This window comes from Sorghum bicolor, chromosome 5 (genome assembly GCF_000003195.3).
Source record: "Sorghum bicolor cultivar BTx623 chromosome 5, Sorghum_bicolor_NCBIv3, whole genome shotgun sequence".
Taxonomy (NCBI): domain Eukaryota; kingdom Viridiplantae; phylum Streptophyta; class Magnoliopsida; order Poales; family Poaceae; genus Sorghum; species Sorghum bicolor.
In genome coordinates, this window is record NC_012874.2 from 51,622,313 (window position 1) to 51,634,795 (window position 12,483).

Genomic DNA, 12,483 nt, shown 5'->3' on the forward strand with positions numbered 1-12,483 from the left:
GGTTTTGTCTTTTTCTTTTTTTATTTATTTGGCTGAATTATTGAAAAACATAGTAAATCATAGAAAAATCATAAAATATAAAATATAATTTTATTAGACTCCACATGAGTATAGATACACAACGAATATATAATATGGGTATGCTTTTGTCCGATAAAATAATTATAGAAGCTGCAACTATAAATTATTTTAATTAATTACAGGAAAACATAGATCTAAAGCTATAACAAACAATTTGTACTAAAGCATACCGTATTATATATTTATTGTGTAGATATGCTCATGTGGAGTATAACAAAATTGGATTTTCTATTTTATGATTTTTCTATAATTTACTATGATTTTTTCAAAGATTTAGCCAAAATAAATAAAAAAGAAAAAAGACAAAACCTTTATAGCAAAAACTTTGTACTAGCATACCATATTATATGTTTAGTGTATAGATATACTTATGTGGAATCCAACAAAAATTTTATTTTATTATGTTTCTGTGATTTACTATGATTTTCAAAGATTCAACCAAAATAATTAAAAAAAAGAAAATCATCGTCACTGTATCAAACCACCCTTCACAGTAGTAAAACCGCTCTAGTGAGGTAAAATGCATGGTTTGAAAAGTTGAAGGAGGTGATTTGTCCGATTTTGAAGTTGAAGGAGGAAAACGGACTTTCGTGAAAGTTGGAGGAGCAAAAGTATGCTTTTTTCTTGCTTCCCTCTGTTATGGCCCCGACTTGGGCCTCCCTCTATTTTGCCCCATTAGTTAGTTAGCAAGTAAGGCCTTGTTTACTTCACCCCGAAATCCAAAAAGTTTTCAAGATTCCCTGTCACATCGAATCTTACGGCGCATGCATGAAGTATTAAATATAGATGAAAATAAAAACTAATCACACAGTTTGACTGTAAATCACGAGACGAATCTTTTGACTTGAGTTAGTCTATGATTAGACAATATTTAACATAAACAGATGAAAGTGCTACAGTTCCGAAAACTGAAAACGAAAGTGCTACAGTTCCGAAAACTTAGAACTAAACAAGGCCTAAGTAACCCACCCGGCCTCTCTGTCAGTTATCCCAAATCCAACCAGAAGCCCACACGACTCCCGATCCTATCAGTTAGCGGTGGCCTGACCGGCGGCTAGCCGGATTTTACTTGCGGCTGCCGCCGCCCGCCCGCCTTCGGCCGTGCTCCCCCACCGCAACCTCCAGGTTCACTACTACCAGGGACTTCCTTGAATTGTCGATGAGCGCCCGAGCGAGCCCGTGACGGAAGCGGCCCGGTTGCTCCGAAGCTCCGTTCTACGCCATGCTCGCCGCCGCCGCCACGGCGGTGGCCATCCCTCCGGCGGCTTCTCATTGTTTTCCAGCAAATACGGCCAGGTACGGCGGGTGGTTCTTGAAACAGCCCTTTTCTTTCCCTTTTCTTTTCTCAGGGAGATGTTCTTTGATGAAAATTCGTTTGTAATTATTCTGTCACAGGAAATGGAGGATTTCCTGGAGATGTCGGGCGGCAAGAGTCGAGGCTGGGTACTCCCAATTGGAGGTCCGCATTTGCCTATTTCTCTGCATTCTTTTTTTTTTAGAGTTGGGGTGCTTCCAATTCGATCTAGGAAACACCAACGCATATGCTAAGATGGTGTTTGGTGTGAGTGGGGCTGTTTACCCCCGGAGATTTCAAGTTATGGAATGTAGGTTAGCTTTGGATCCTCAGTTTCACCAAATATCCAGTAGCGTGCCTCGAACATAGAATTGTATTAATTTTACAACGACCTTGGGATTTGAAGGATAGGTGTGGCAATCAGATTGCTCAAATATAATCAAGAACCAGTGGAAGGAACTGCACTGTCATGCATGACTTAATAGCTTACCTCATTGCTTTCATAGTTTGGTGTTCCTAAATTCCTCCAATGTTGCATACAATGCATCACAATGTTTTCAGGTCGTCCGATTAATCGCGATTAATCGCGATTAATCGTCCTGGTCGGTCAGGAGTGCTCGATTAGGAGGTCCGACCCGACCAGGTCGACCAGAAACCTGGTCGTCCGATTAGTCGTCCACTTATCGCGATTAATCGTCCTATTAGGACATGGACGACCAGGTTGTGTGCTCTGTTTTTGGGCTTTTTTGACTGGGCAGATATGTGGGGGGTATGGAGATGCTGTTGGTTGTCCCAGTTCTCCAGAAATAGTTAAGAAGGAGATGTTGGTTTACATCAAAAAGAGTTGTGCTTCCTTTATTGTGTATAATATAGTTTATATATAGAGGTATATATATAGGTCGACCAGCTGATATGCTTGGACGACCAGGGACGACCAGGGGGACGACCAAGGTCGATTAATCGACCTGGTCGCTGATTAATCGCGATTAATCGCCTGGTCGGTCCCAGGTCGACCAGGATCGACCAGCCGACCAGAAAACATTGATGCATCATTTTACTCTTTTTGTCTTTTCTGCTAGAAGTTTGCATGATTACATACATCTAGAAAAGAGTCTTCCAGTTTCTCAAAAAAAAAAAAGAAAATAAAAGAAAAGAGTCTTCCAGCTAGTAGCATCTTCACAATTTGCCATCCTAAATATACAGTTCATCCTTTTAAATTAATTATCAAATAAATGGAACCACACGATTTCTTTCAGGTGAGAAAAGTCACCTATCGACCTCCTGGAACTGAACAGAACTTATTGAAGGAAATTAACCTCTCTCTTCGGGAGAAAAGGCAAGCATTTTTGCCCCAGCTTAATTATATTTCTGGTGGCTTTTATATACCTAACTCTTTATTTGTGCAGTTTTGGTTTGATATTTGGACGGAGTGGGAGTGGAAAGACCACCCTTTTGCAGGTGCGCATTGGGACACTACATAACATTACTAAATTTCCTTGTGATCTGTCTTCCATCTTAAAGTAAAATCTTGGTTTCACAGCTTTTGGCTGGTCTATCAGAACCTACCTCTGGGTCTGTTTGCATTCAGAAGTATGATGATACTGGGAATCCTATTGGCTTGCCCGAACTGCTAACTTCTCAACGAGTTGGAATTGTATTTCAGTTTCCTGAGAGGTTTGAACTACTGCTTTCATGAAAGTTATGCAAAAGTTGGACATACATACCTATAAACTGTGGTGTTTCAAATGTTTACTGAACTTAAGGACTATCATCATCTTGTTGTAGGTATTTCTTAGCAGATACTGTACTTGAAGAAGTTACTTTTGGATGGCCGAGGCAAAAGGCAGACCTCCGATTAAAAGAACAGCTCGCTTTAAATCTTCAAAATGCCTTTAACTCGGTAGTGCTTACCTCACAAAATTCTATGTGCCTAATGGAACACCTTTACTATTTTTAGATTTACGAAATTTCTTGAATCACAAATTCTTTTGCAATTTAACTTGTTGTCATGTGAAACATACTAGGTTGGTCTGACAACCATCTCATTAGATGAAGATCCACAAGCTCTAAGTGGTGGATTTAAGAGGCGACTTGCTTTAGCAATTCAACTGGTATTATATTTTTTTTGTTTACTATGAGTTGATGTTCAATCTCTTGACTTTACTTTTTTTGGAAACAAGAATTCTTATTGTTTTTTGGTCGGCTCCTTAGCTTCATGGTAGTGGCCTGGTAGTTTTGGTCGTCTTTATTACTTCTATCGAGTTTGTTAAGCCTATCTTTTTTTAATTTTCGATAGGTTCAAACTCCTGATTTGTTGCTGCTTGATGAGCCTCTTGCTGGTCTAGGTATGTGATTATATATTAATCAGATCATTTGTACATGATTAAATTACTATATTGATCAGATCAATCTTTGAACATCACTTCAAAACTTAAAATCTTGTCCATTCATTCATCTCTGCATGTGCGCAATATCATCTCCGTTACCTCTTTTTGGGATTCATGTTAAGAAACAAACAATATGCTGAAATTCATATATTTGTAGTGGACATCTTTACTAACTTCATATTTTAAATCTCAGATTGGAAGGCTCGGGCTGATGTTGTGAATCTCTTAAAGGACCTGAAGAAAGAACATACGATACTGGTTGTAAGTCACGATCTAAGGTAACTTTGAAACCACAGTAAATGGAAGAGAACGTTTTCTATTTGTATGCCACATGAAGACTAGCAAAGCAAATGGTTAAGCACAACAAAGTAAATGATTTATGAACGAAGCTGGTTTTTCTGTGCATCCATTCTGCTGAAAGGAAACAGCTTCTAACGACACAGATTAACTGTCAAATTACCTTATTGAACATAATTTGCAGGGAACTATATCCACTAGTTGATTACTCATGGCGAATGGAAATGGGGGGAAGTTTGAAGGAGGAAGGTTTGCCTGTGTAAACATGTTCTTGTCGGTATAGCTGTCAGACATGGTGGCATGTGCATATGGTCATCTGAATCTAGTAAGATCAACTACTTTTAAACTTAGATTTTGCCAGCTCGGAAATTTCTTGAAGATACAATGGAGTCAGAGGTGCATATAAATGAGTTTTTTGGTAATACATGGTGACTTGTGCAGGTTGAGAATCGGCAGATGAAAAATGCTAGAAAAGTTCAATAGATGGATCATGAATGTTAGTTCTGAACTTTGACTGCTGAAATGAAGAACAGTCTGTGATGCAGACATTGTCGAGGTACCGTGATCGTTGAACGGTGCTGTTGAAATTTAGATTCAGGATCTAGGGATAGCTCCTTTGTTGCACTTGCACACATTGGTAGCAAGGGTTGCAGAAGGCCTGTACACTTTGAAAGGTGGGGTCAAAATGATGCTGATGATGGTTTGTAAATGATTTTCTTTGTTGACATTTACACTGTAGAGATTCAGAGAACATCATTTACTTGCACTATCAATAGTCAGCATCATCAAAATTTGTTGTTCCTTACAAACTTATTTGTCTGGAAGAATATATTGCGCACATGTGGAGTGGAGTAGATTCTTTTCCTCCAAAGATCTTTGACCTGCTATTATCACCACTTCTCTCTATGGCTTCTGAACATGGGAGGAGCAATCTCAGTCATATATGAGCGTGTACCATGGTTCAAAATGGTGAGCAAAATTCTCTTCCCATTGTAAATCCAGGCATGCATTTTGTTCTTAGTACGATATGCTCTCCTTATGCTTCAGCTTCAAGCCATTCTTATGTATATACAATATTCAAAAGTCGTGTTGTAGATGTGTAGTCACTTTTTACACACAAAGTAACCTACTGAGGGTTACTTGTTTGTGCGACATAGTTTATCTTCAGCAATGTGCTTGCATGTTCAAAACAAGGAACTTTTCTTTGCCTTCTAGACTCCAGCTGTCGCTTTCGCGGCTCATCTTTTTCCAGCCATTGTAAACCCCACGTGTTGAAGTCCATGTCACCGTATCGGCAGAAGGCAGGTACTGTATTTTTTGATTGATTCGGGGACTCTGAATGCTATGCAAGTGATGCTATCCAAGATCCTATAAAGGAGCCAAAGGATCTTTGCAAACAGGACACCTCTTCTGATCACGGCCACTGCTGCTGGTCCATTCGAAGCTTCTGTCAGGAAGGCTCCAGGAAGCTCATAGAGTTGGAAAGATTTGTTGGCTGATCAGGTCACTCTCCCTGGTGGACAGATTGATGCTGTGTTTTTTTCCACATGAAAGGACTTTGCTACCTGTTGGTCAATACTTTATCATTTTCCTCGCGCTTCCTTTCCATTTGATCCAACTTTGGACATGTCAGCATCAGCTGTCAGATCAGTACAGGTAACCTGAACCTTGTGACTTTGGAAAGAAATTACCAAGGGTGGTTACGTGGAGATAACCGTGTCCATCCAGTTATATTGTTGCCGGTTTATTTGGTCTACTTAGGAGCTTTGTTTAAGGCCTTGTTTAGATACATCTAAAAACCCAAAACTTTACAAGATTCCCCATCACATCGAATCTTGCGGCATATGCATGAAGTATTAAATATAGATAAAAAGAATAACTAATTGCACAATTTACTTGTAAATCACAAGATGAATCTTTTAAGCCTAGTTACTTCATAATTGGATAATGTTTGTCAAATAAAAACGAAAATGCTACAGTGTCAAAATCCAAAAAAATTTTGCATCTAAACAAGACCTAAGTATAAAAACACGAAGCTTTGATGATAAACATGTCATGTAAGTTCTTTTTGCTATTCTGGGAGTACTCCAAATTAATTAGAATAGTAAAGAATTAAACAAATGAAACTGTTAAATTACACGAGGACTGTGTGTGTGTTTGGGGGGATTTATTTTGAATAGTATTGTTTCTTGCAAAGATCTCGACGGTTATATATGCTTTGTGCAGTTTTATCAAGTAGATAATGTACCTTGTCTTAACGATTCAGGAAATAATTAAAAAAAAAGCCATGCCATGTTCTTTGGGTACCTTGAATATTTTTTTTTTTGAAGCAGGGTACCTTGAATATTAGTAAAGTATATATCTGAACACCTGAAAATTCTATGAACAAATATGTTGCGCCAAGAAAATGTACTAAGAAAATAGTATTGACTCTATCCAGTTGGTAAATCGGCAAGGCTTTATGAGGGGAACTTTTCTTTTGTGATGGAAGAGTTTGCTTTTGTGATTGTGTTGTGTTGACTTGTAAGCTGGTAACCACAGTATTACCCTGTTTAAGCTTTCAATACAAGCTAGGCTAGAAGGCCTTTGGTCTATATATTGTAATTTTATTTTTGTTCAATCTGAGAACTTTTACTGACCCATTGCGATTGTAATATGGAGTTATCGTATGCTAGCTGGATGCTTAACTTATAGGGAATAGGTGGGAGAGGTGTGTTGTTTGGGGAGTTAGTTACAATGAAGACATGACATTTCCAAATAAATAATGACACAAATGTATATAGGACTCTATAATCTAGAGCTGATACATTTTATGTTTATAAAACCTCTAGAAATACATATTATGCTTCAAATTAGAGTTCTAGTTAGAATAAATAGCTGATTGTTAGTTTCGGCCTAGCCTTCTTCAATAATTATATAGGGATAAATCCATTTTTGGCTATTCTCCGAGTTTGTTTTTGGCCATGGAGCTTTAAAACTAGTACCTTTTGATCATCAAAGCTATCAATACCAGATAATTTAGGCCTTGTTTAATTCCTTAGAAATTTTGCAAAATTTTTTAATTCTCCGTCACATCGAATCTTGCGGCACATGCATAGAGCATTAAATATAGATTTAAAAATAACTAATTGTACAGTTTGTCCGTAATTTACGAGATGAATTTTTTGAGCCTAGGTAGTCCATGATTGGACAATATTTGTCAAATATAAATAAAAGTACTACAGTGTCTATTTGGTAATTTTTTTTGCAACTAAACAAGGCCTTAGCCATCTAGCAGCTTTCGAAGATGGTTTTGAATATTCTCAGAGTATAAACCAATACCAGATGTTTTCAAAAGTTGACTACCAAATATGTTAGAGTTAAATTAACTAAATTATTTTTGGAAGCATATATAGGTAATTTTTATGTGGTGGAGCATGGCACCTGTGAGGTTTGTGTCGTCTTCTAGATCGTATTTTAACGCGTCGTCTTGTATGGTTCTCTTGGTTATTAATCTCGAGTATAGTCTGTTGGATTTATTTTGGACTAGGTTCAATTAGATTTAATAAATCAAATAAACTCTATGGTATGTAATTGTGAATAATACGAGTTGTACAGGACATGGCGATGCGAGGGGAGCCAAGCAGACAGGCATGCGGTGTAGTGATGTGGTGTGTTAAGCACTCACTAATTACAGAAGTTTCAACTTTGTGTTTAACTCACCATTTGCTGTAGTAATGTGGTGTGTTAAGCACTCACTAATTACAGGAGTTTCAACTCCGTGTTTAATTCACCAATTGCTGTCTCTTCGGCTGTCATCCCTTCCTCTCCTCCCTCTCCTGCCGCAAGGCTATAAAGAGGACATGTGTCTTTGGTCTTGTACACACACAACACACAACTCATATCACAATCCTGTTGTAAAGAAGGAATCCTCATCTCGTAACTCCGCGCGCACGGAGGAGCGAGAGGGCAGGTGCCTCCGAAGCCCTTGTCGTTCGAGACCTTGCACGAGGGATCGCCAATTACGTTTTTGGGGAGCGACTACGCGACTGCCCAATCCACCGCCACTGTTCGTCTTCCTCAAGCTGGTTCGGGCGGATTTCTTCTTCCTGGTGGAAAGATCGTCTTCATCCTCTACATCATGGAAATTGGTCAAGGATCGGGATCATCGGAGCGCACGAGAGGGTATGATCCGTTCATCTTCCTGTTGTATTTCGTCTTTCTGTTCGTACATGTTGCAGTAGTGTGTTTGTTTTGTTGCGCATACTATCCTGGTTATGTTTCATATGTTCTACCATGTCTTTTCTGTTTTTATCTTATATATGTTTCTGCTTGTTTCGCTAGTTAAGTTAAAACGTTTCATATGCTGCTGTCTCTATGTTTCACTAGTGGTTCAGTCACGTCGTTTGACATACTGTTTCTCATATGTATCAGTAGTTCTTTTTCGTCGTTTAACATGCAGTCTCTTGTTTATTGCTATTTTAAGATATATGTCTTGCCTTGTTATTATATTTCATATATTATGCTTTTATATTTTTAATAATCACATGTTCTACATGTTCATGGATCACATGTTCTATATTCCTATGAACATGTTTAATATCATGATTTCTATGATTAATTATATTATATATGTCATCATCATAATGTTGATTTATGGAATTAAAATGATATGGAAATTGTCTATAATTCTAACAATTCAAAAACCTAAATATAATAGGCATTTTTCTGTCAGAGGTTTTGCTGCTACTTTGAAGCCTGATTCTTTTGATGGGAAAAACTTCTTGTTTTGGAAAGCTAAAATGGAACTGTGGCTAACTGCAATGTCATGTTATCATGCCGCTGAGGGCAAACCTGCTAACTTACCTCCTGCGGATGAGGCAAAGTTTAAGGTTGATGACAACCTCTTTCGAGGTGCAGTAATTAGCACACTTGATCCTAAGTTCCAGAAAAGCTATATCATCCATCCTACAGGGAAAGAGCTGTGGGATGCACTTGTGGGAAAGCTTGGAGTTATTGATGCTGGTAGCGAGCTGTATCTCATGGAGCAGCTGTTTGACTACAATATGGTTGAGAACCGATCTGTAGTGGAACAGGCTCATGAGATTCAGACACTAGCTAAGAAACTTGAACTGTTCCCTTGTCTTTTGCCCGACAAGTTTGTGGCTGGCGGTATTATCGCCAAGTTGCCACCTTCTTGGAAGGACTTTGGCACCTCTCTCAAACACAAGAGGCAAGAGTTCAATGTTGAGGAACTCATTGGCACTCTAGATGTTGAGGAGAGGGCTAGAGCAAAGGACAATAGGAAAGGTGTTGAGACCTCATCTGCCAATGTGGTGCAGAAGAAATCTCACAAGTGGAACAAGAAGAAGATCCAGAAAAAGAAGGAGAACACTCCTAAACCCGTTCAAACCACACAGTTCAAGAAACAAAACAACAACAACAACAAGAAGAAAGGTGGCTGCTTTGTGTGTGGCAGTGAGAATCATTGGGCAAGTGAGTGCCCTGATCGTAAGTTCAAACAGGAGAAGAAAATTGTAAACATGGTTACTACTGAAACTGGAGATGGAACATCTGGGTATGGTAATTCTTTACCATTTGTTCTTTCAGTTTGTAATTCACCTGAGTGGTGGATGGACAGTGGTGCAAATATCCATGTATGTGCTGATGTCTCTTTATTTGCCACTTATCAGGTCGGGAGGTCTGGCGCCTTGTTGATGGGAATGGGTCGCGTGCTCATGTTCTTGGTGTTGGTATGGTCATTCTGAAGTTTACTTCGGGAAAGACGGTGTCATTGAAGAACGTACATCATGTTCCCTCCATCAAGAAAAATCTTGTTAGTGCATCTATGCTATGCCGAGATGGCTATAGAGTTGTTCTTGAATCAAATAAATGTGTTGTGTTGAGACATGGTTCGTTTGTGGGTAAAGGATATGATTGCGGAGGTTTGTTCCGCTTATCGTTGCATGATGTTTGTAATAAACTTGTGAATTCTGTTGATATTTCTGATGAGTCGGATTTATGGCATTCACGGTTTTGTCATGCAAGTTATGGCTGTCTTATGCGCTTAGCAAATCTAAATTTAATTCCTAAATTCAACTTGGTCAAAAAGTCTAAGTGCCATGTATGTGTTGAATCAAAACAACCCCGCAAGCCTCACAAGGCTACTGAGGCGAGGAGTTTGGCACCTCTTGAACTTGTTCATTCTGATCTGTGCGAAATGAATGGTATTTTGACTAAAGGCGGTAAAAGATACTTTATCACATTTATAGATGACTCTACTAGATTTTGCTATGTGTATCTCTTAAAAACAAAGGATGAAGCGCTCCACTATTTTAAGACCTATAAAGCTGAAGTTGAAAATCAACTAGAGAGGAAAATAAAACATTTAAGGTCTGATAGAGGTGGAGAATATTTCTCAAATGATTTCGATGAATTTTGTGTGGAACACGGTATTATTCATGAGAGGACATTGCCATTCTCACCACAATCCAATGGGATTGCTGAAAGGAAAAACCACACTTTAACAGAGTTGGTGAATGCCATGTTAAATATAGGGGGATTATCCAAGGAATGGTGGGGTGAGGCAATTTTGACCGCGTGTCATGTCCTAAACAGAGTTCCTACTAAAAACAAAGAGATCACTCCATTCGAGGAATGGGAAAAGAAGAGAATAAATCTTTCATATTTACGCACTTGGGGTTGTTTGGCAAAGGTTAATGTGCCAATCAACAAGAAGCGTAAATTAGGACCTAAAACTGTTGATTGTATTTTCCTTGGTTATGCTTTCCACAGCGTTGGATATAGGTTCTTAATTATAAAATCTGATGTGCCTGATATGTATGTTGATACTATCATGGAATCGAGAGACGCTACATTTTTTGAGAATGAGTTTCCCATGAAGAATACACCTAGTGAAACAAGTCATGAGACTATAATTCTCTATGAGTATGAATTGTCTATTCCTATAGATCATGTTGAGGATTCTCATGTGCACATCCCTGAGGAGGATGACACTGTAGTCACACGCAAGAGTAAGAGGCAAAGAGTTGCCAAAACTTTTGGTGATGACTTTATAGTGTACCTTGTGGAAGACACGCCATCCACCATTAAAGAGGCATATTCCTCTCCTGATGTTGACTTATGGAAGGAAGCAGTAAGGAGTGAGATGGATTCTATTATGTCTAATGGAACTTGGGAGGTTGTTGACCGTCCTTATGGGTGTCAACCTATAGGTTGCAAATGGATCTTCAAGAAAAAGCTTAGGCCTGATGGTACAATTGAGAGGTACAAGGCAAGGCTTGTGGCCAAAGGATATACCCAGAAAGAGGGTGAAGATTTCTTTGACACCTACTCACCAGTTGCTCGATTGACCACAATTCGCACAATGATTGCAGTGGCAGCCTCTTACGGTCTTATCATTCATCAGATGGATGTAAAGACAGCTTTCCTAAATGGAGAGTTGGAAGAGGAGATCTATATGGATCAGCCAGAAGGCTTCATTGCAAATGGTCAAGAGAACAAGGTGTGTAGGCTACTAAAATCATTATATGGCCTAAAACAAGCACCTAAGCAATGGCATGAAAAGTTTGACAATACTTTGACATCTGCCGGTTTCTCTATAAATGAGGCTGATACTTGTGTGTATTATCGGTATGGTGGGGGTGAGGCTGTAATGCTATGCCTTTATGTTGATGACATTTTGATCTTTGGATCAAACCTCAATGTGATTGAGGAAGTAAAGAAATTGTTGACGAGCAACTTTGAAATGAAGGATATGGGAGAAGCTGATGTAATTCTCAACATCAAGCTTATAAAGGAAGGTGATGGTGGGGTAACTTTGTTACAGTCCCACTATGTGGAAAAGGTTCTAAGTCGCTTTGGGTTTAGTGACTGTGATCCTGCACCGACTCCTTATGACCCTAGTGTGCTATTAAGAAAAAAATAAGAGAATAGCAAGGGATCAATTGACATACTCCCAAATCATTGGTTCACTGATGTACCTTGCGAGTGCAACAAGGCCTGACATCTCTTATGCTGTGAGCAAGCTAAGTCGGTTTGTATCAAACCCGGGGGATGATCATTGGCGTGCTCTTGAGAGAGTATTGCGTTATCTCAAAGGTACTATGACCTACGGTATTCGTTATACCGGACAACCCAGAGTGCTAGAAGGCTATTGTGATGCCAACTGGATCTCTGATGCTGATGAGCTTTATGCCACGAGCGGATATGTGTTCCTGCTTGGAGGTGGCGCTGTTTCCTGGAAGTCTTGCAAGCAGACTATCTTAACGAAGTCAACAATGGAAGCAGAACTCACTGCATTGGACACTGCTGGGTCTGAGGCTGAGTGGCTACGTGATTTCCTATTGGATTTACCGGTAGTTGAAAAACCAATACCGGCTATCTCCATGAACTGTGATCACCAGACTGTGATTACAAAGGTTA

At 39.1% G+C, this 12,483-nt stretch overlaps 1 protein-coding gene across 2 annotated transcripts; it reads left to right on the plus strand.

Annotated features, from left to right (window-relative positions):
• Positions 1,058-4,936, plus strand: LOC110435338 (ABC transporter I family member 11, chloroplastic). Of its 2 annotated transcripts, XR_002452983.1 has the most exons (11): positions 1,058-1,377; positions 1,477-1,540; positions 2,632-2,711; positions 2,782-2,833; positions 2,916-3,049; positions 3,161-3,275; positions 3,400-3,486; positions 3,672-3,720; positions 3,956-4,040; positions 4,244-4,384; positions 4,501-4,936. XR_002452983.1 is itself a non-coding variant. In XM_021460796.1 (10 exons), the coding sequence occupies exons 1-10, from the start codon at positions 1,304-1,306 to the stop codon at positions 4,320-4,322; spliced, it is 819 nt and encodes a 272-aa protein (XP_021316471.1). In that variant the 5' UTR covers positions 1,058-1,303; the 3' UTR covers positions 4,323-4,936. The 2 variants fall into 2 exon arrangements, 1 of the variants encoding a protein (XP_021316471.1); XM_021460796.1 differs by having other exon boundaries at positions 4,244-4,936.

What these genes read in the sequence shown, in the direction of transcription:
- LOC110435338 (XM_021460796.1), top strand. Translation starts at nt 1,304, where the DNA reads ATGCTCGCCGCCGCCGCCACGGCGGTGGCCATCCCTCCGGCGGCTTCT. An exon ending in TTTCCAGCAAATACGGCCAG is followed by an intron (nt 1,378 to 1,476) that starts GTACGGCGGGTG and finishes ATTCTGTCACAG; the next exon opens with GAAATGGAGGATTTCCTGGA. An exon ending in TTGCTTTAGCAATTCAACTG is followed by an intron (nt 3,487 to 3,671) that starts GTATTATATTTT and finishes AATTTTCGATAG; the next exon opens with GTTCAAACTCCTGATTTGTT.